Here is a 24,865-nt window from a genome sequence, read left to right on the forward strand (position 1 = left end):
GGTCCGTTGTTGAAAATCCGGACCGAAATCCCGCTTGTTCTATCGGCTGGAGCTTATCGATTGCCGGACTTAATCGACTTTGTAAGATTGACGTGAACAGTTTATACACACATGATAAAAGGCTTATAGGGCGATAGTTAGCTATATCTCGGGGATCTCCCTTCTTGTATAGAAGTATTATGTGTGATCTCTTCCACTGATCTGGTACCTTACCGGTGTCAAGAATTTTGTTGAATAGGTATGTAAGTGGGTGGGCTAGCAGGGCAGCTCCTGTTTTTAAGGCTTCGTTTTGTATACCGTCGGGACCAGGACTTTTATCTGCCTTGAGTTTTAGGATGTGTTTGGTGACTTCCGTAATATTTACTGGCGGTGGGTTGCTTCCGTCTGGATGATATCCCATTATTTCATCGATTGTAGTGGTACAATTATCTAAAATTACTACTACTATCTTTTACTTTTTATTGAAAATTTGTACCTTAAGTGGGAGGTATAAGAAATAGGAATTGGTGTGCACGATATTATTTAAGAAAGAGCACGGTATGTGGGAGTGTGATTTCAAAAAAGACAACAAAGTTAAGACAACAATGTTTATTAAACGTTTCTGTTCTTATAATGAAAGTGTTCGTTGTTGCCACATTGGAGTTCTAGCTTGAGCAGTACTGATCAACTGTTCTGTATATATGGAAATTGAAAACATGCTATCGTTTCTAGCGACAAATTCAAACTGGTTCAACTTACCCGACGCGGACGTCGCGAGCAAATCGCGCGCTCTGCCACTAATTCAACTAGAACACACTCAAACAATACCAAATTTTGTTTATTGAAGAGGAGGACAAACGAGCGTACGAGTCACCTGATATGAAATGATCACCACAAGAGCGTTGCTGGCCCTTTAGAAAGGTATACGCGTTTGTTCTATCGTCGACGGCCAAGAGCTAATTTGTTTGCGGTTTTCGAATTCATATATAAAAAAAATACTGTTTTATAGGAATTAGCCAATAATGCTCTCTGTTGTTATAATGAAATTATTTCACAGTGGAACTGTCAAACCGTGCGTCACTAAATCCTCTCATAGGAAATATGCTATACAAAACAAATATTGGAAATAAAATTAATTATGGGCCCCAAATCGAAATAAAAATCATCCTATCTCTCAAGTTGGACTAAACTGCTCTCCATGAAGTAATCCCCATTAAAATCCGTTCTACGTAATTTATATATATTAAGATGTACGCTTATCGATATAGATATATACTGACCCTTCAGCAACGCCACCATAAGGTCGACAACGTTCGATTCGTGATGACATACCATCGAAATATGTCCTACAGACTCGTAATTATACTGACTTATTCATTATAGACCATGCTCACTGACCCGCGACGGACGCGCGTATGACACGCAAACGATAAGTTCGTTTTGCATAAATAATAACAGAATATCCGGACGACCGAGCCTTGCTCGGATTTTTAAGAATGTACAAAACTTGAACAAAAAAAAAACTAATTGGACATCTGGATTCGAACCAGGGTCTTCTGCTTCCCGGATCACCTAATGTCCCATCTGAGCTATTATAATCTTGTATAGAGTGGCGAAATTTATTTTTGTATTCGAATATTATTGTAGCTGTTTCTCATTAAAATACGGATAAAACTACATTTTTTTAAATTGAAACCTTGCTAGATCGATTTATCGCCCCCGAAACCCCCTATATACTAAATTTTATGAAAATCGTTGGAGCCGATTCCGAGATTATATATATACAAGAATTGCTCATTTAAAGATATAAGATTAAGTACTCCTGCTCAATTAGCCGAGAATAATAATTTATTGAATGAAAATCAGTGAATTTTTCCAAAACATAGGTACTTATATTTGAAATTATCATAATTATGTGCACTTTTGAAAAATGAAATTGTTGCTCATGTCTCTTGGTGAAGGCTGTTAAAATACACGTTAGTAAAAACAAACATTCTTATCTCTTATTCAATATTTCAAATTTTCTAAAAGTTTGTAACTCAAACATAAAGAATGGAAAGAGAAACTCAAAAAATATTGCTTGAAATTTAGTTAAGATTTTTTTTATGTTTATCTCAGAATATGTCGGCGTATCGGGCGCATAAGAACCTTTATTATAGTATGTATTAAAAGGGAGTCCTGATATATAAAAAACCTGACAAGTGCGATTCGGGCGTGCCCACTGAGGGTTCCGTAGATACTTATTATTAGATGCCTACCTATACTTAAAAAAAGTTTAAGGGTATTTTCATTCGTCGTCATAAATCAAAAACTATAACATCTTATAAATAATAAAAGTCAGGTTAAGCTTGTGCCAATGAAGCCCTTTTATACGATATCCCACATGACACGGTTAACTTAATTCTAAATTAATAATTAATCTTGACAGGCGGACAGACGGACAGACGGAAAACAAAAGGATCCTATAATGGTTCCGTTTTTTCCTTGTGAGGTGTGGTACTCTAAAAACAGATATAATTTTTTAAACATGCGTCCGCACCGCTCCTTTTTTATTCACTTCGCCTCAATGGACAGGCACTCAAATTTGATGACATCATCATGACAGCTTTTAGGGTTGCCAACCCTACTATATAATATTGTATCCTATTTAGGGTGTCTTACTACTATTATTTTATAAATCTAATATAGTAGGTGAAACTTCTATATTTTATCAGCTATAGAGTGCAAATTTCTGTGATAAACAAAAGAACGGAAGATGAACGCCGTAGAGCCAGTATCAGTCTGATAAAAGCAGAGTTAGTGGTGTCCAGTTACTTAAAATAAGATTGTAATGATTGTTACGAAGGGTTGCTTCAAAATAAAAAACCTAACTATAAAAGCTCAAAGCATAAAAAAATATTCATAGAAATTATTTAATAATATCTTAATTAGTTCCCGGTCTACTATATTTTTTTGAGTATTGAATCTAATAATATTCGGTCTTTAAAAAGGTAGGCAGCCCTGCAGCTAGGTATCAAGAATCCAACAGCCCTAGCCGTTTCGGAATTATGCTTCAATAGTCAATTATGGCGTTATCTCACTGTCTTTGTTTCGTTTAAGCTAATGGTTACTCTATTGTTCATGTGGAGGACAAAAATCATGGCGTCATAGATAATTTATACCTCCAGATAGAGCCTCTTGCTGCTAGACAATCGATGAAAACAGGCCAGTTTTATTACTTTAGTGTACGTGACAAGATACGTTTTACACTCGCGAGTTGTACTTCACTTTGTGTTAGTGTATTGTTCAAAATAGAGGTTGACTGTCAATCTCATATCATTTAAGTATCAAGTGTTTCATGTTTAAATACATATATTATTTTTTCACAATAGGATTTTGAATCACTAGAGACGTCCAAAAACTACCAACCCATTCGAAAATTTATTCCTCAGACCTGAGAATAACGGGCGGGTTTTAAATAATAGTATATTACGCAGCTAGGGAGAAAAGTATGGTCATTCTCACCCGCGGAATATTGACAATCGCGGGTGGCAATGTCCTACTTATCTCACGTGGTGCTTATACGATTATTTTTCCCACCCGGATGAAAAGCTTGCATTTAGTCCCTGGTACGAGGGACAAAATTCGTCTGCCGGGAGAGAATCGGCCACTTTTGTCCCTCGTACCAGGGACTAAAAGTGAGCTTTTCATCAAAGTGGGAAAAAAATTTATTTTATGCCCTAAGTCCCAATCTGTGAGATTTCTACCACTAATAATAATTAAGACAGTCATTTATGTTATAGTAACCGTTACCGTTTTTTAACAATTCTTTTGAATTTATTATTTAAAAAAAAAGCCCGCTGAGCTTCTTGCGCCCGCTTCTTCTCTGGTCTGAGGCACACTTTTTCAAATGGGTGGTAATTTTTGACGTTTATAATCTTGTGTGATTTTAAATCTTATTTTGAATACAAATATTGGAATTTGAATTTAATACATTTTAACATATTTTTCGTTACGAATATTATTTGGACCAATTTCCCTGCCACATATCCATACACAGACGCCAGAAAAGATTATTTTAATGTTTTTATTTACTATATTAAAGAGTTATTGTTATTGAAAAATATCTTATTTACCTCACAGAATATTTGTATTGATATAAGTGCACTCATATTATAACCTGTAAGTTAACGTAACGTTATAAATAAAAAGCGGCCAAGTGCGCGTCAGACTCGCCCATGAAGGGTTCCGTAGCAGCAAATAACATAATATAAAAGTTATATAGATAGGATGATATTAAATTATTCAAATGGAAAAGGCATAAAATCATTGCTCAATATCATACAGTACAAATGAGCTCTCATCATTTATACGTATTAAAAAAAATACAGTTTACTAGATCTCGTTCAAACCAATATTCGGAAGTGGAAATTTGCATGATAATGTAATTTCATCATATTTTTTTTAAGTTTTATCATTTTCTTATTTTAGAAGTTACAGGGGGTGGACACACATTTTACCACTTTGGAAGTGTCTCTCGCGCAAACTATCAAGTTTAGAAAAAAATGATATTAGAAACCTCTACCTATATCAATTTTTTTATAATCATCAACCCATATGCATGGGTTTGATGAAAAATTTTTATGTTTCAGTTCTAAGTATAATAATAATATAGGAACCCCTAAAAATATTGTTTTTATTTTCTATTTTTGTGTGAAAATCTTAATGCGGTTCATAGAATACACCTGCTTACCAAGTTTCTACAGTATAGTTTTGGAAAAAAGTGGCTGTGACATACACGGACAGACAGATAGACATGACGAATCTATAAAAGGTTCCGTAGCCAAATGGCAAAAACCGGTTCCGGTTTTTGTTTAAAAAGATATCAATTTCGAGGAAAACTGTTTTTTTTTTGACATGTCGAGAGTAGAGCACTCCCTCGCACGCTTCGCTTATGAGGCGTGCAATATTGATTCAAAATTATCTTAATTAACAGTAGAATATTGAAAGTGACGGTAAGATATATCTTGCACCTGCCCTGTTTCTATTACATCCTTTAATTAGAACTGTTCGTCAATCATAAAACTATTAACGATACGTTAACAGAAAAACTACGAGCCGAAGAGAGCATCTGGCTTGAAGCAATCATCGTGTAGCACGTGCCACGTACACACAGAAAGACAGTCCCTCCGTCCGTGTGTAATGATTCCCCTCTTTGACTAACGTTATATACAGTGACGTGAAATTTAGATTGCATGCTGTTCATTGCTGCTTTTATGCAATGTTCTTATTAGTACTTATCCACATAAGGCGAACGGCAGCCAACTACTTAAAGGTTCTTTTCTTCTCTTTCACTCGCCTCGCCTTTTTTTTGCGCCCAGTCAAAGGAGAAAGGGGAGGGATAACGATAGGAGGGAGGTGGTGAATGCTCATGCATACCAACGCCGGATGCCTTGCCTATGTGGGACTCACATGAAATCTACATGCCTACCCACTAAACACCACACGACGTCCGCGGGCACTTGCCCAAAGCCGGGCAAGTGCCCGCTAAGCCTTCATCAGTTTTACTAATTTGGGACATCCGCTGGGATATTCTTGGAACGTCCGACCATTGCCCGGTCAGGAGTGTAGTGCCTATCCGACGCCAACGTCGCAGACCACCAGCGACCCGCCGCGTTTGGCACTACAAGTCAGCAGATTGGGATAGGATGCGTTCCTTTTTTGCATCCTACCCTTGGGGCAAGGTTTGTTTCTCTTCGGATGATCCTAGTGCCTGCGCCATTGCAGTAGGCGATGTGATACTGCAGGGCATGGATATTTTTATACCAAGCTCTGTAGTACCGATCGGTGGCAGATCACAGCCCTGGTTCGATGCGTCAGTTAAAGCAGCATCTGACTGCAAAAAACAGGCGTATCGAACTTGGGTTGCGGCGCTGGGCACAAAGGATCCGAACTGCAAAGTTCTTAAGAGGAAATATAACCGTGCCTCCAGATTTTTTAAGCGGCAAATCGCCCGTGCGCACGCAAGTCTAAGCACGTCGTCAAAATCGGCGAGCAGCTTTCCAGTTACCCGACCGGAACACGTAAGTTCTGGTCGTTGTCGAAAGCTGCTCTTGGTAACTTCAACCAGCCGTCCATGCCGCCGTTGCACATGAAGAATGACACCCTGGCCCATACGGCAAAAGAGAAAGCCGAGCTCCTGTGCGCTCTTTTCGCCTCCAACTCGACTCTTGACGACAACGGAAAAACACCGCCGACCATCCCGCGGTGTCAGAGCTCTATGCCTGAAGTACAGTTCAGACAGAAAACTGTTAGGCGAGCTCTGTTTTCGTTGGACGTCAGGAAGTCGAGCGGGCCGGATGGCATTTCTCCAATCGTGCTTAGAACGTGTGCCCCTGAGTTGACGCCGGTGCTAACGCGTTTATTCCGGCACTCTTATTCCAAAGGCGTAGTCCCTGACTCATGGAAGTCAGCCCTTGTCCATCCGATCCAAAAAAAAGGAGACAGTTCGGATCCGGCGAACTACAGGCCTATTGCTATCACCTCCCTGCTCTCCAAAATCATGGAGAGCATAATTAGCCACCAGCTTTTGGTATACCTAGAGGGTCACCAGTTGATCAACGACCGACAGTACGGGTTTCGCCATGGACGGTCGGCAGGTGATCTTCTGGTATACCTAACACATAGATGGGCGGCGGCTATTGAAAGCAAGGGGGAAGGCCTGGCAGTTAGCCTGGATATAGCGAAGGCCTTTGATCGTGTATGGCACAAGGCGCTCCTCGCAAAACTTCCATCATTTGGGCTTCCCGAGAGCTTGTGCAAGTGGACCTCCAGCTTCCTCACTGGGCGTAGCATACAGGTCGTTGTCGACGGATATTGCTCGAACCCGAAGCCCGTGAATGCTGGAGTGCCCCAAGGCTGTGTGCTATCTCCTACGCTGTTTCTTCTGCATATCAATGATATGTTGGACACCTCCAACATGCATTGCTATGCAGATGACAGCACTGGTGATGCCGTATACACGGGCCATGCAGGTCTCTCTCGGGAAATCGTCGACCAGTGCCGGGAGAAACTTGTGTCTTCTATCGAGTCCTCTCTCGAGAAGGTCGCGGAATGGGGTAAATTGAACCTTGTCCAATTTAACCCCCAGAAGACTCAAGTTTGCGCGTTTACCACTAAAAAAACCCCATTTGTCGTATCACCGCTCTTCGAAAACACTTCTCTTAAAGCCGCGCCTAGTATCGGAATACTGGGTCTCGAAATCTCGAGCGATTGCCAATTCCGTGGCCATCTGGAGGGCAAAGCCAAATTGGCTTCGAAGAAGCTGGGCGTCATCAATAGAGCACGGCAATACTTCAAGCCGGCCCACATTCTAGCGCTCTACAAAGCGCAGGTCCGGCAACACATGGAGTATTGCTGTCATCTCTGGTCTGGTGCACCCCAGTATCTGCTCGATCCATTTGACCGCGTGCAACGTAGAGCAGCTCGAATTGTCGGGGACTCAGTGCTCTGTGAACGGCTGGATCACTTGGCGTTGCGTAGAGACGTCGCTTCATTGTGTGTCTTCTACCGCATTTATCACGGGGAGTGTTCCGAAGAGCTGTTTAACCTGATTCCTGCCGCCGAATTTCACCATCGCACGACACGCCACAAGTTAGGATATCATCCCCACCATCTGGATGTGTGGCGGTCCTCCACAGTGCGGTTTTCAAGAAGCTTTCTCCCTCGTACTACAAAGCTGTGGAATGAGCTTCCTTGTGCGGTGTTTCGGGGACGATACGACATGGGTACCTTCAAAAAAAGCGCGTACACCTTCCTTAAAGGCCGGCAACGCTCTTGTGATTCCTCTGGTGTTGCAAGAGAATGTGGGCGGCGGTGATCACTTAATACCAGGTGACCCGTACGCTCGTTTGTCCTCCTATTCCATAAAAAAAAAAAAAAATATTCGCCTCGGCACAAGACTCATAATATACTAGCGTATAGAAACATAGGGTGCGAGAGAGAATAATATCCCTAACGAAAATAAAGCAAGATGGAAAAGCGAATCTGTTGTTACTGTAACCGATTTCGATTGACAAGTCGTAATCAGCCTGTAACAACAATATTAAACTAGCTGTGGCATTATCGGGCTGTCAGGTACTCTATGCGCTAGTAATCTCCTAAGTCTAAGATTGAATAAGACACACATTATTGAGTTGACGCATTAGCTCCTTATTACTTTGAATATGAGACCACTAGCTAACTCACAGTCACACATTGACAAATATTATTGGTTACGCACTAACGGGCTATCAGGTCGTCTATACGATAGTGCATTCTAAGTCGATGGTCACCATAATATTCCTCTTTCGTTTCCTAGTTCTTCTGCTTCGTTCGGTATATATGGACCCAGCCTAGACGCTACACTAATAAATCAAATCAAAATCACTTTATTCATGGATCACGGTCACAGAAATTACACTTACGAATGTCAAAAAAAAAAATTTTTTTCTTATTGAATTTACCGCTACTTCGTAAAGGGTTCAGCTAGTAGGAGAAGTAGCAAGAAACTCAAAAGGAAAGAAATATGGCCGTGTAGCAAATCCGTTCAATGCAGTTTAGGATGGTGACCAACTGAAGTGAGCGAGCGCCGGTACTGCATGCTCATTGGTCAGGACAAGTCACAGCTATTGGCTACTCGCATTAATTCCTAAAAATAGTTCGTGCTATGGCTATTTATGATAGTCAAGATATCGTTAATGTGCTGTCTAATACCTAATCTAATGTCACTACGAAATGTATACCACTCCAAACAAAAAAAAAATTTCACTGTCCATATCTATTCGATGGAGTTCCTTCACTCTTTTTATTTGTTTATAAACAATCAGAGTACTACCGATACAAAATATAAAATAATAATGGAGACGTAAAAAAAAGGTTTCGTTTCATTTCGATATATTATAACTCTTTGCAAAGTACATTTTCATTTATACCGAGATGAAATTCTACAACTTAACACATCGATGCCTTGTTTTTTGCATCTGTCGTGTAGCAACTATCGTGCAGCGCGTGCCACAAACATAAACAGACAGACTAATTACTGTAGAGTGCCTAGTGTAGATTCTCCCACTTTAACTCACCAACGTTACTTTCTATGTAATGCGAAACTTTGAAATTACACTGTCCATTACTGCTGCAATATTATAATGTGACAAATTTGTTAATTTATACCCTATTTGATTGAAAAGAGTGGCCCTAGAGTTTTTTGTATGTTTTCTACTACTACTTTTTCCTAACGTATGGTAGAATCAGTAATTTAAAAGAAATATTTTCAGTGACGATTCAAAAGCGATTAGTTTAAGCTTAATTGAATAAATTTTATTTGGCTTTGACTTTATGCAAGTTGATTCAACCGACAAACTCGACCGAACTTACGAGATAAAATTTAATCTAAAAGTAAATAAATCATTAAAAAAACATATGCGTCAATCTGATGGATAGATGCACTCTGTAAATTTAAAAGTGTATTATTTATAAACATTATAACAACAAAGAACTACAGGGATAAATTTTCTGAATGTGAGGTTCTTAGGAGGTAAATACAATACGAATTAGAAATTTATAATTTATATAAGTTACACTACAAAAAAAATCAATAATGACGTCAAAATTTAAATTAAATATTAAAACGGTTACTTATAATAAATATCATAATTTTGTTATTAGTTTTAGTGTAACTATAGTTAGCAGTAGTTAATAAAATATTAGACCTACTAAATTTTAAACTTACAAAATATTTAAAGTACATGATCACCTACTCCTGGTCGTTCTATTGATATAGAACTAAACGCTTTTATAATTAATAGGATTTCAAATTATATATATTTGTTATATATTAATGCAGCGTTACCACCTAACTAGTTTTAAACAAGCATTGAACATCGTTCACTACATAATACCGTTCGTTTCAAAGCCGGAAAGTCAGTCCCGTACTAGTTAATTTGAATCGTCATACTGTTGTGTCGCCCACGAACCGTAGGACGTGCGTTCGAACCGACAGAGCTAAATATCTGTAATTTGAGAAGTGAAAATGTAAAGTGTTCCGCAGGGTAGCGCTTTTGGACCGGAATGTAATCGTTCATAGTAATTAGTGTTGTGTCGTTGAACTTTGAATTTTAATTGTGTTATATCTAAATAAAAGTTTTGCTTTTGTATTTTAATGTTAGTGATTGTTTCCCGTTATGAATAGGTTGTGAATATGAATGATATGTGTAAGTATTTTTTATACCAGACATAAACATCATTAATTGATGACTAATTTATTTATTAATCTGTATAAATAAAAAGCAACGTCCTGTACGCGTTATTTTAGTGTAGCAAAAATCATAACAAGAGTTGATTTTATTAATTGTTTAACTAATCCCTGGTATTCCCAGACACTATGTTACTTGTTCAAGTCTCAATCTTGGGCCTCATGGAGGAGAGTGGAGATTATGTAACGGTACTGATGAAACCCCGTTACATGTTTTATAAGATTATGCTGCTATAATATCTCTCAGGGTTGACGAATTCTTTAACGGTATGTGACTTGTCAGCAATTTGCGAATGATAATATATTAAGATTTATAAAAAGAATATATCTTATCAGTGAGCTAAGAGAGGCTATCATAATAATTATTCATCTTATTGGCCGGAGAGATACAGGACATACCGCAGAACTGTATTAATTTAACACAAACAATAAGTTTCGGGAAACATTTTACTTACCGTGTACAAACTTTACAGAAATATCCAAGAATTATTACTATAAATAAAGGTCGCATTTTTGTTACGTTTTCATGCCTTTGAGAGCGCCCTTCCCGGTTCTGTCTATCTTCAACGCGGATATTTTCTAGATGAAACATGTTGTTTCATACAACGCAGACCGTCCGTTGACTTGTCGTCAAGAGAAAGCGATAACATGAAAAATAGTTTGTAGAAATTTCATAAAACTTCTTCCAGGAAATACGTATTTTTGAGGAATCCTAACAAATTTGTGAATAAATGTGTTTCATATAAAATCTCCATTACATGCGCGAGGTTTCTATCGCAATGTTTTCGTTATTTTTACAATTTATGGGTACATTATGAATGGCCAAAGCTCAGGTGAAATTTGTGCACAAAAGCAGATATTTGGAGGGTTATACGGAACTTGTTTCTTGAAATTTGTATTTTCTGCTTTCACAGAAACCTAGATACACATTGACAAATCAAACTTGTTACTTGTCTGGTCGTCTATACGCTAGTATTCTACATTTTGTGGTGTAATACAACCAGCGGAGTATAAGCATTAGCGTTCTCATTTCATCTCTTTTGACTAAACTAGTGTTGAAGCAACCATAAGCCCATCTTTTTTTAAAAGAAAGAATCATTTATTCTGAAAGAAAAAATCATTTATTCTGAAACTTTTTACTAACTAATATTAAAAATGCTGAATTGGAGTTCATCTCAGCATAATACTGACCATACCCATAGGTGATATGATCAGCGCTGGCGCCAAAACCTCAGGTGGTCTAGCGGCTTGTCATACAAAATACCTAAATAAATCATAATAAATTTAATTATTAATGAAATGTATTTTCTATCAATTTTAATATGTCAAAGAACATATCGCTAATACATAACTGTCGAGCGTGTTTTAATTAATTGAATATTGTATTTTAAACAAAAAATTGTTATGTGATTGTGTGTGATGTAAATGTATTGTATTGAGATATTTATATTTATCATAGTTTATGTTATGTGTCATATTTAAAAGTTATAAAATGTTAATACTTTCTACATATATCTATACTAGGAGGAAAAGTTTGGTTGTAGGGGATAAATCTCTGGATGTAGTGATCCAATTTTTAAAATTCTGTTCCCAGTAGAAAACCACATTATTTGTATCATAGTCTATTAACCTGAAAAATAAAAAGACTTTTTCAATTGAGGATTTATAGCCATATAAGATACATTTAATAGCTTTAAGGGTGAATGTATACACTTTTATAATAATGTCCCAGCCACTGTTCAGCTATTATCTATAAATAAATTTAAATGTTTTATAAAAAATGGCTCTGTCGTTAATCCTACTACTCCACAGCTGAATATCTATGTGATCGATCAGCCTGTGACTTCATTATGATTATTTTACAACAATAACAATGACAGTACAATATTGTATATATTTTATTAAAAAGAGCGCAAAAAAAGAATGCTGGGAGAGTTTCTTGCGCCGCTTCTTCTCTATCAGAGCGCCATTTGTTTCCGAAGCCGTGGTAGTGTTATAAATGACATCAAAAGAATTCTAAAGGAATAAATTTTGAGAAAATAAATGCCTTTTATGCCTCTTTATAGTGCCCATCTGTATATACGTATCCAGACAAATAATAAATAGACAGAAACATAATTCGCTCCTGTAATTCTTTTTTTTTTTCATCTTCATGTGGTTCGGTCCAAAAAGCTCGGCCAAACTCGGGGCTAGTCGCTAGTTACAATTTGGGATCAAATCTAAATGAAACCAATTTATAGAAAGTCGGTAGGTACATTGAAATACACTCTACCACGTCTTAAAAAATTACAATAGAATGACTAAATACATTATCGTAAAAAAAAGGCAATATCAATATCTTAGATAAGGGATTGGTCTCCGCTGCGTTCTTAGGTAGTACGTCATCTACTACCGTACTACCTAAGAACAATAGCTTTTTCACTATAGTCCGCCAGTCTCGTGCCAGAGTTTGGCAAGTCAACATCTCCTGAGGATGCCTCTTGTAGTGGCGAAACACGTGTCGAATTGTTTAAAGACAATTTGAAATTTGAATTTGTGTCTCGTATTCACTTTCAGTTACTTGAGCAAAAAAATCGCCGACGGGGACGCGGGGGTGGACTACCCGTAGGGTGATTACTTGTGACAGACGTAAATCTCGCAATCATTGCTGTCAAATGTCACTAAAGTGTAGTTCCAACTGGTTATGTTGTTTTCATTTATTGGTGTCCTATCACGAGGGGCACTAGTATCTGCGCATTGCAAGTGCTGTCGCTATTTTTACAACATAATCAGCCCGCCGCGGCCGGTTACATTATCTCTGGACCTGACGTCGATGACGTCATATCGTCGTTTAGTTACGGTGTGCAAAACAAGCGTCACTAGGATATTATTATTAATAAATAAACAACAATTTATTTTTCACCTCTCCAGCACGAAAAGGGCGCTATTGCTACGTGAAAACTCGCAGCAAATACGCTTTTTGCTTCGAGTTTTCACGTGCGGGCGTGAGCTAAACAATGCGATCCGGTGCGTTCCGAAACTCATTTCAGCCTAGCGTATTATCTCATTGTCACAAAAAAATATATGTTACTTATCGAAATTTAGATTTATAAATTCTACTATTGCCTTTTTAAGGACTTAATATTTAAAATAAATACTAGTAATGATATTTATAATAAACATTGTTAAATATTATCTTAATTGTTTCTCTTACTATAATCTATAACACTTTTCTCGCTAGTCGAGGTGAAAAGTTGTATGTTTCACACGAGAGCAAAATTTTTTTTTGTCTCGTGCCTTTAAATCACTCACTACCTCAGTAGTCTATATTAGAATTACTCGGTACGCTCGTGATTCAATTCTAGACTACTTCGCCGATTCGTTATTTAAAGTCAGCACTCGCAGCAAAAAATAACTTTGCTCATTATAGATGGATGTAAAGGTTTTGTGTTGTGATACTGATTATTATTATAAAGATAAAAAATCAATGAAGTGAATGAATAAATGATCAAGAATGTGGGTTAAGTGAAAAAAGTATTATTTTTTTATTTTTCGGGCAGTATTATAATACTGCCGACACAACAACAAAAACTAGGCAACAGTCAACAATAAAAGTCAAAACGTAACAATAAAACTTCAAAAACAAAACAGTTATAGCACGAAAATATCACAACGTATACCTAAATGTGATGAAACTGCAAACTGTACTGACGCAACAGTAAGAGCGCGGGGGGGGGGGGGGGGGGGGGGTAAAAGGGAAACGGGAGGGGGCTAAAACGTTCCAGCGAGGTCCAGAGACATCAGTAATCAGTTGTCTTATTCGTTCAAGATCCGTGTTCATGCTATACTAGGTTAATGAGATTGCTAATTTCTCTTCATAATTTATACATAATAATGCCGGCAGGTTATTTTTTTTCTCTATCTGGACTACTGCTTTTCACTCAAGTAGTCACAATCAAGTTTTCTAGATGTCCGCGCCTTAATTTGAAAGTAGCAATAAAGGTATTAAAAAGCATATTATCTGTACATCTTAACCCCCTTATTCATAATAGTCTTGTGTGCTAACTTAAGTGCTAAATCATTAGTAATTTTCACTCTGTCTTCTTCTATTGACCTAAGTCAGAATGAGAAAAAACACTCCTTAGCGGCTGTTTTAAGTTAGCGGACCATTATGAATAATAGTCTATATTATTATAAATGTTTAATGTGCAGTTAATTATTATCGGTTAAAAAAACAAATGTAAAAAAAAAATACAACTTTTGTCTGTTTACACAAATTAAATTTATCGCGACCCTTCGCGTTCCGTGCGAGCGCTCTTCCACTCAGCCAACCGTTATTGATATTTCTTGTTATACTCTCGGGCTGTGGCTTTACTACGGGATCTAATTTACAGTAATTGATAACCTGCTCAACCCCAATATTTGCATATTAGGATTTTTGTCTGTTTGTTGCTCATCGAATTTCAACGCGGATTTATTGTTCCTGTTTCACGTAGGCCGTGCTGAGTAATACTCGTAGTAATTCTGACCAGAAGTCATCTGTGACACGACTTCTAGTACCATCTTCTATGGTTATGTATTTTAGCTTTTGCACGATTTGACATGATTTTATTTAATGAGTGTTTCGTTCTAGTATGCGTATGTTTTTTTCCAATAAAAAGGTTTTAGACAGAAATTTATCATATTATCAGCAAGCAGTCGTACAGTCAGCATCTATTAATTAAATTTGTTTAATGTAATTTATCTGTTGTAATGTAATACTTGATATTGTCAATTTTTATTTAAAATACCTAATTAAATTAATACATCATCAGGTAACTTACAAAGGAGACATTTTTATATTTTTCCAATCCTTTTAGCACATGTGGCAGCAATAAAAAAATCAGTATACATAAATAGATAACATAAAAATAACAATACATAAGGAAAAAGTCAAATGTACGTTATTTTCATACGATATGCATTAATATAATATGTTATAATATAACAATTTTGCAAACGGTACTGATTGGCGAAGTATCTGAACTTATGACGTCATTAAGATGGCGCCCTGTCCCTCTCTGAATTTGCGCGGTGTCAATGTCACAAGATCGACTTTCTGGTCAAGTTCGCCGGAGAAGGTTTGATGATCGTCGTGGCAATCTTTGGGGGAGGCCTTTGTCCAGCAGTGGATGTCTTCCGGCTGCAATGAGAAAATGATGATGAGACACCTTTAACAAGTGCTCTCGATACTAAACAAGTATATACAGAAAGTGAATGTGTTGGGTAACACGATCAGTTCAGGAAGCGGTGGTTAGATGGTAAATTAATACGCCTTAAGTAATGGATAGAGTCCGGAAATACCCAAATAGCTTTTACCCTTGCAATTGATACCCTGGTAGAATTTCTGCTTCCTTTGATCTTAAGTATTTTTAAACGTTCTATAATGGATTGGGCTCTATCTGTGACGGAATCTTTTAACGTTTTTCCACCTTCAAGGAAAATTTGCACGTGTCTAGGTGAAATTACTGGGCAAATGAGACTTAGTATCTATATATAGTATATATAGTATGTCTCAAGGTGACGAGCGCAATTGTAGTGCCGTTCAGAATTTTTGGGATTTTTCCAGAATCCTGAGCGGCACTGCATTGTGATGGGCAGGGCATATCAATAACCATCAGCTGAATGTCGTGCTCGTCTCGTCCCTTACTTTCATAAATAAAAGGTATGACTAATACAATATGTTGATAATTTTATTGATTAGAATACTCACGTTACAATAAGTTATAAGTCTTTTAATGATAGTTTTTTCTTGCAAAGAAATAGTTGGCTATGTGGTTTCACTGGAGGCTTTTTTTCAAGGTTGCATCCTTTTTAATCTCACTTCAAAACCGCTGTTTAACCGACCATGTGAATAATAAGTGAATAGTAAGTAATTGTAAAGTTATATGCAAAGAGCGTGAATAAATAAAAATAAATTGTTATACTTACTTAGTATTATTGATTTAGCCATACTTATAGCGGAGCAATATAGATATTATACATTAAAAATGCAAAGGTTATTAAAGAGCAATCTATTTTCTAATCGAAGATTGATAGTATTTCCACTTTTTTATTTCTATCGGTTAAATGTTTTAATAAGAAACAAAATTAAGAGTCTGTGTTGAAAAATTAGGTATTTGAAGAGTATTGTCGTCGCATGTGTAATAAATACCAAATAAAGTGAGTCAACAACTCACCACACGTGGCCTCCCGTCGTCCAACCGATTCGTTTAATTGCATATCCTAGTGATGCTTGTTTTGCACACCGTAACTAAGCGACGACCAGCGGGTCTGGCCTTTATACACTCAACCAACATATTTGCAAACTTTGCTCACCATCCGAAGGATTTTTTTTTTCTTTATGCCGGAAATCGACATAAACCGTTTTTTACCCTTAATCACCCCCCTTTTTCACTTCCCGACCTCAGATCGCCCATAATTTAGTAAACCTTTAATTTTTGCTCGTATACTCTTCCGTTTCCAATTTCAAAAATTATCGACATCATATCGTATTCGATTCCCGGTTCAATCATACAATTGTTTAAAATGCTATGAATGCAGGTTCAATTGTTTTTTTTTTTATTTAAATATTATTTCAATAAAATGTTACATTTTCAATATTTAAGGTCCTTCCCTCTCATGTCGCATAGCCGTGGGACATCCTGTTTATTTACTAGAGTTATCTGCAATGCTACGTTGTTCTTGCCAATTGGACCATCTGGAAAGGATCCAATAAGTTAAGGATATTTTATTGGCGAATGTTGGTGCCAAGTTACTTACATACAAGTTTCGTAATAAAGTTCTTTTAAGCGGCGTGTAGCAGAGTGAACTGGGAGATAACAGTGACGTAACAAAATGCGTTATGCATAGATAGGTTTATAATAAAACCTTGATAATTAATTCGTCTAGCAGCAAGAGGTAAAGCCTCTAGACAACTGATGAAAACAGGCCAGGTTTATTACTTTAGTGACAAGTTACGTCTTACACTCGCGATTTGTATGTCAATTTGTGTTAGTATGCGTGGATTGCTCAATTTTTATTTTTATTTGCCTAGTAAATTCACTAGCTACGGCGCCTTTCAGACCGAAACACATTAATGCTTACACATTACTGTTTCACGGCAGTAAAAGGCGCCGCTGTGGTACCCATAATCCGGATTCCATAAGAAGCATCCCACTGGTAAATGCCGTTAGTCGCCTCTTACAACACCCTTGTGCCTGGTACTTGCCTATTCGTTATATGGCCCGGGAAAGCACAGGGCAGGTGTCTCAATACGTAAGTAAGTGATCAACTGTATTTTATCACTGTCTTGAGTCTTCATAACTGTGTACAAAAGAGACAACAATACACTTACAACAGGGATTACGAATATAAACTGAGACGTCATCTGGAATACAGACCGTAAAATGTCAAGGCTGGGTTGCACCAACTTACTTTAGCAATAACAAACATGTTAAAGTGCCGGTTAAGCAAAAAATTAGTTGTACCATTTGATAACTTTAACTGTTAACCGTCCAATATTCGCCGCTTAAAGCTATTGTTAGTGTTGAATAGCTAAATAGCGACCTGTGAAAAGTTTCAAATAAATAATCGATATTGAGTTTAAGTTTTTAGTTTTTTCTATAGCAAAGGAATACGATGGAACAACACATTCTGCAGTCTGTGTTAAAGTCGGCGTTACTGTTAATGTAAAATTTGACTTAAACCTTGACTAGCTAATATGATTTTTTTTATGGAAATAAGAGACGAGACGAGCAGGACGTTCAGCTGATGGTAATTCATACGTCCTACCTATAACAATGCAGTGCCGTTCAGGATTCTTGAAAAACCCAAAACTTCTGAACCGCACTACAATTGCGCTCGTCACCTTGAGACATAAGATTTTAAGTCTTATTTGCCCAGTAATTTCACTAGCTACGGCGACTTTCAGAACGAAAAACAGTAATGTTTACACATAACTGCTTCACGGCACAAATAGGCGCCGCGGCGTTGTGGTACCCATAATCTAGCCGTGCAAACGAGCCCACTAGAATCCATCCTTAGTATCTATCAGTAGCCCCGTCATTCCAATAGCTACAGTGGCCCTTATAGAAACACAAGAGTTATTTCTATAGTTCTGTCAATAATACAGGCGGTGGAAGTTTATTACAAGTGCTTCATAATGGCTGCGTCGAACAGATTTGTGTTATCCGACACTCGCAATAACTTGATTGTGGTCGTGGGAAAGTATTCTTAGTTTTATGGTATAATGCGAGAGAGCTGATTGTTTTATTTTTGTATGAGAACAAAATGACGAAATGACGTTCATCAAATGCAGTACCAATCAGGATTCTTGAAAAGTCCAAAATTCTGAGACTCATCAAAATTGCCTTCGTCACTTTGAGAAATAAGACAACTAGAATTACTAGTACTTTCTGATACAGTTTTTAAATAACCTCTTGGAATTCTCTCAACAATGCCGATTAAACATAAACAAATACCTACGAATGTAGACAAAACGAGAATTATTGTGAAAGCGCCGCTCCCACAGTCGCTGTCCCACACTTTGTATTGTGGCTTCTGATTTCTGAACATGACCATAGAAGTTCTATATAGAGCGCCTGCTACAATAGTATGAAAAAGGCTAGCAGTGAATTCAAATTGTAAAGCAAAGATAACATTTATGAAATGAAAACCCTTGAATGCAATTATAAACAAAAATGCACTATAAGTTTTTTAGGGTTTCGAGATTTTAAAAGAAAAATGAACCAGGAAATCTTTTTTGTCATTTATCTCAGTACCCTAACCGGTTTGAATACGGTTTTTTGTATCTATTCTTTTGGAGTGTAATCATTGTGCGACGTTGTTTCATCCATACTAGTCGGTTAATATATAATATTATAGTAATAGTCGAATCGAGACTACCTAAGTACCTACCAAAAGTTAGTGCTGTACGGTCGTTTCGCGCAGTATTTTTAAAGAAATATTAGTAAGAAGAACTAAAATTCAAACTGAGCACTGAGAAATGTCTCGACGAGGGAAAAACCGTTCTAAATCAGTTCATTCAACAAAATCTCAATAATAAATTATTGAACAGTTTGTCATTTTTTGGTGTTCCAGGAGATCTTATCTTTCTAAAAAGCCACCAACGCCAACCAATTAGAGGAACCGTGCGCTCGCAGCCGTGTAAGACGATATACTTAGATAATTTATACGTCTAGATAGACTGGGACACTTGTGAACACGTCGAAATAAATAGCGGCGAACTGTTAGCCTCTATTTTCAGCAACGCACGCACACTTATACAAAGTGACTATCGTATCGCTTGTGTAAGACGTAGCTGTCATGTCATACACACAAAAGTAATAAACTAAGAGCAAGAGGCTCTATCTAGACGTATATAAATTATCTAAGATGATACTTAAAAACCAACATAATGAAACATAACAGATAGTGATAGTTTTATATTTTAACGTAATGAGTTACGAATCCAAAACGTCAAACTAAAACTATATAACTCTGTCGCTTCGAGGGTTCTGAAAATAAACTTGATTGGCGGCAGATATACGGGGGCTTTTTACCTAAAAGACATATTATTGTAGATATCACAATAAAATATTAAGTCCAATGGACTTGATGACAAATTGCAAAAAGCCATGTTATTAATTATTTTATCCCTGCTCGCAATAAACGCCCTTATTGTTTTACTAATAATGCATATTTTGGTGTTTTCTATTGACAGACACCTGCAAGTCACGGACCCCAGTTGGAGTTCATTGAACTGCCGAAATGGCGGACATTTTATTACCATTGCTGTTATGATAATAATTTCGATTAAGTTTCAGTTGTCAGTACAAGAAAACAAAAAACATGGAGCGGTATTACTTGCTAAAAATTGAAGACGAATTCAATTTCGATCGTGTTTGATTTTTAAATCAGTTTACCCTCGGTAGCAACCATAGACTTAAGAATAGACGACCGTACAGATAATGCGTGATGAATTGTAATAATTGGTAATGAAATTATTGCGAAAGTTTTAATTAACTACAACAATTAAAAATTAATATAAGAAATATTCGTACGAAGTATTCGTTTCGTCACATACTTAGACATACTTATTATTAATTTGGAGAAAAGTATATTTTATATGATGAGAAACCCGAGAATTACTTATTGGCAGAATATGTATATAGGTGTATATCGCATTGTAATTTTGTTTCTGAAATAAAAAAAAAAAAAACGAAAGCGGTGAAATTTGAGAACTTAATTTTATTGTTATATGCGTAATGATAAAACGCTTCCTAGCGTGATTTATATCGATCTCGGGAATCGATTCTATCATTCGCAACGCTCGGCAATCACTTCCTTATTCGATTCGATTCGACTCGATATGAATCGATTGAATCTTTCGTTGATTAATGGATGGATAACACGAATTTACATCACTGTTGCGTGTCTTCGGGTATTCATTTGTAGCAACGGTGATTTATTGTGTCAAGTATAAGGGGAGCTTTCTGGTTTTTAAGCTACCGAATACGAAGGGTAAGCTACGGGATGCCTATTGCCATGACTCCCCCTGCCCAGATGGATAGAAGTTAAGATGAAACTATAAAAAAAAATCCCATAAGTATTGAAAATTTTGGGAATTCAAATTATGGACTGGCATAGGCATATTCGCAGGACAAGTCAATTAACAATAATCCGCGGTCAAAAATTATTTTTCTCAATTTTAAAAAACTATACAACCGTTTTTTTTAGATAATTGTTAATAACTTTTGTAATTTTTGCAAGCGGTACTTCAATCTCTTTCGAAAACCATCTAGATGCCATTCCGAATCGAATGACTTCTCAATCATAATTTTCGGAGACTGCTGAAAAAAGTTAACCAAAAAGGCACTTGTTGACTAGACTAGTCCAGTCGTTTAATCATTGTGATTGCGAAGCCGAAACACCGCGAGGTCGAGGGATAGAATCTCTATCGTGAAATATTATTAAAATGAAGAGGAAATAGTTTTAATTTAATTTAATTTTAATAATTTTAATTTATTTTCAAATATTTTAATCGACAAATATTTTTAAATTAAAATACACGAGGTTAATCTTCAAGCTTTCGCTTCTGCACTCCCGGAGTGCAACCCGTATTTTTTACCCAGAATGCTTCTCTCTTGCTTTCGATATCTTTGTCTCATTTCAATTACCTTAAAAAATAAATACTTATTATATTATGTCCAATGAAATCACTTTAAAACACAAATAGACAGAGTGCGGGCAAATCTGGTAAAAAATTAATTAAGCAATTCAACAGTATGTAAATATAAATGAGATCGAATGATACCGTTGTTTGTTGTACAAAAAATGGTGATGTTTGATGTAACAATCATGTACAGTTAGTACGTAGGCCAATGCCTGTGTGGCGCTAGTGTTGGATATTCAAGGTGATGCGTGCGTGACTAGTGTTGGGGATTTCTATCGATATTATTGTGAGTATTTGTAATTTTGATGTGAGCTATACTTTATGTACATAATTTATTATAGTACAGTCTACCTAAAATAACATTTTGTCTTTTTTCATTTTGGAACTATATTGGAACCTGTGAATTCTGAAGATATGTTAAATAATTATAAATTATTATGCAGTTATTTAAATCTAACAGCTGTCAGATTTATTTTATATTTAAAAGACAATCTTTGTTATATATTACGACTAGATTGTGAGCGGTGTGCTTTGCTTAACCCAAACAAATGCATATGCCATCCTATGGGCTTCCCGAGAAGTTGTGCAAATGGGTCACTAGCTTTTTGGCTGATCGGAGCATCAAGGTTGTTATCAACGGTGCATGCTCCGACTTAAAACCCATAAACTCTGGTGTCCCGCAAGGCTGTGTGCTATCCCCTACGCTGTTTCTTCTGCATATCAATGATATGCTGCAAATCAGCAATATTCATTGCTATGCAGACGACAGCACGGGGTATGCTTCCTACACCGGCCGTGCCAACATGTCCCGGGATAGCGTCGACGAGAACCGGAACAAACTTGTGTCTGAAATCGAGACTATGCTTTGCAAAGTCTCGGAATGGGGCCGACAAAATTTAGTCCAATTCAACCCCAAGAAGACACAAGTTTGTGCGTTCACCACTAAAAAGTCTCCCTTTGTCGTATCCCCTCGATTCGAGATCACTCCTCTAACTGCCACAGCCTGTATTGGCATACTTGGCGTCGATATATCGACCGACGTTCAGTTCCGTGGTCACTTGGAAGAGAAGGCCAAACTGGCCTCTAAAAAGCTTGGTGTACTCAGTAAGGCGAGACAGTACTTCACTAAAAGCCGCCGCCTATAACTTTATAAGGCGCAAATTCGGCCTCACATGGAGTACTGTTCTCACCTCTGGGCGGGTGCTCCCCAGTACCAGCTTCTTCCATTTGACCGCATACAACGAAGAGCGGCTCGAATCATCGACGATCAAGTCATCTCCGATCAGCTTGATTCTCTAGCATTGCGTAGAGATGTGGGTTCTCTCTGCATATTCTACCGCATTTATCACGGGGAGTGCTCAGAGGAGCTGTTCGGGTTGATTCCAGCGGCCGAATTCCACCATCGGACATTACGTGCAAAGTACCATCCGCATCACGTAGACGTCTGGCATTCCACAACCGCGCGTTTTCTTCGAAATTTCTTGCCTCGCACAGCCACTTTGTGGAATCAACTACCGGCAGCGGTCTTCCCGAACAGATACGACTTAGGGACCTTCAAGAAAAAAGCATTATCCCACCTTAAAGGCCGGCAACGCATTTCTTGACACACCTGTTGTTGCGGATGTCCATGGGTGGTTGCCTCACCTCTCCCCATCCCGTGAGCCTCTTGCCCGTTTGCCCCCTCTCATATGAAAAAAAAATATACTATACAAACTTTTTTGTTAAGGACGCGTTTGCGAATCCGACAAAAATAAGATATTTTTCGGTAGAGTTTGTGATGAAATGAAACTGAATTTAACAAAACTAAGAATTGCCTCAAATAGATTACTTCTTTATCTCCAATAAGCGGGAAATTTTTGCTTTGAAATTTTGATATTTTATGTCGTAGAAACGATTATTCGTTACCTCTTCACACAAAATTAACTAAATGGGGCTTCATTCAGGATCATTTTTCTCCTACTACTTACATAATTTTGTCTCTTCAAAAAATACGTAAGGAAAGCAGATATAATATTTTCAAAAATATGGGAAATAAATTAATGAATATTTTATAAATAATCTTAGAAAAAAATAAAAACGCATCGTCTAAAATTCATATTTATTTCTGATAAGCATGAGCTTTAATGTGTGGTATTAAGGGTTATTTTATGTTGTCACTCCGTACACATTGAACAGAAAGATCTATCAAAACAACGCCAGTCCGCGCTCGGCTGCCGTCGTGGGTAGACACCGTGTCGGTTATAAGCAGCAGCTCGTGCTCGGAAAGGTCGCTGTACGAACATGAATATTTTTTATAAGCTCTACAATACTGTCTTTGATTTTCGGGGTCAAGGATAACGAATATCGAAATCCAAGATGGCGCTTATGAAATTAAACAACTTCTCTTCATGGGTGTTATTTTCATGGTTTTCGGGGTCAACAATAACGAATATCAGGTCAAAATCGAAGTCCAAGATGGCGCTTATGAAATTTACCAACTTCTCTTCATGGGTGTCATTTTCATGGTTTTCGGGGTCAACAATCACGAATATCGGGTCAAGATCGAAGTGCATGATGGCGCCTATGAAATTTACCAACTTCTTTTCATGGGTGTCAACTTCATGGTTTTCGGGGTTAAAAATAACGAATTTCGGGTCAAAATCGAATTTCAAAATGGCGCCTATGAAAATCACCAACTTTTCATCATGGGTCAATTTCATGGTTTTTGGGGTCAACAATAACGAATATCGGGTGAAAATTGAAATCCATGATGGCGCCTATGAAATCTACAAACTTTTCTTTGTTAATTATATCCAGTAAAGTATCATTTATTAATTGTATAATTTTACTAACCTACGATATCGCAAGGGGGGGGGGGGGCACGTCCAAAGCATCAGAAATATTTACGTTTCGACTTTTCACCCACAATATTAACAAAACGCATTCCGTTACCAATCTAATAAAAAAATCTAATAATTTGATTTTGAAAAACCTATCTAATGTACCCTACATGCACAATAAAATTTTCATCCCCTTTTAACCACACGAAGCTCTACCCCACTTATCAATTATTAACACCATATTATGTCAAAAAGAGTTATTTCAATAGATATTGTAATCATAAGGTATCATGTATCAAACCTGAATATAACTTTCAAAGACCTATCCAACGATACCCCACAAGGTAAGGCTCCAGTATTTTTTTCATCTCCACTTTTAGGGGAGGTGTCCTTAGGGCTGGCTACGTCCAAACCATCAGACAACACAAAAAATGGCGTGCTTACAAAGTACACATGTCAGAAGTGAAACTTCATTGTGAACACTTATTTTTAAATCTCGTTTATACTAATAATTATCCTAATCTGTTCATTACACCAATTGTTTTTTGTCAATATTAGAAATTATTAGATGTTCTACTTACTCGCGGCCACGCTAAACCTGCACGATACAATGCTAGGAGCGAA

The 24,865-nt window shown here is 37.2% G+C and overlaps 1 protein-coding gene across 2 annotated transcripts in view; it reads left to right on the forward strand.

The window, feature by feature from the left end:
- Positions 1-24,865, forward strand: part of LOC126968451 (disks large-associated protein 4) — a 77,141-nt gene that overhangs the window by 17,392 nt on the left and 34,884 nt on the right. Inside the window, exon 1 of one of the 2 annotated variants that reach the window (XM_050813487.1) lies at positions 9,948-10,208. The exons of the other annotated variant lie outside the window; for it this stretch is intronic. Within the exon in view, the coding sequence (XP_050669444.1) occupies positions 10,196-10,208 (13 nt within the window). The 5' untranslated portion in view covers positions 9,948-10,195. Of the gene's footprint in view, positions 1-9,947; positions 10,209-24,865 lie in introns of those variants that run through there. 2 annotated transcript variants of the gene reach the window in all.

Source organism: Leptidea sinapis, chromosome 15 (assembly GCF_905404315.1).
Source record: "Leptidea sinapis chromosome 15, ilLepSina1.1, whole genome shotgun sequence".
Taxonomy (NCBI): Eukaryota; Metazoa; Arthropoda; class Insecta; order Lepidoptera; family Pieridae; genus Leptidea; species Leptidea sinapis.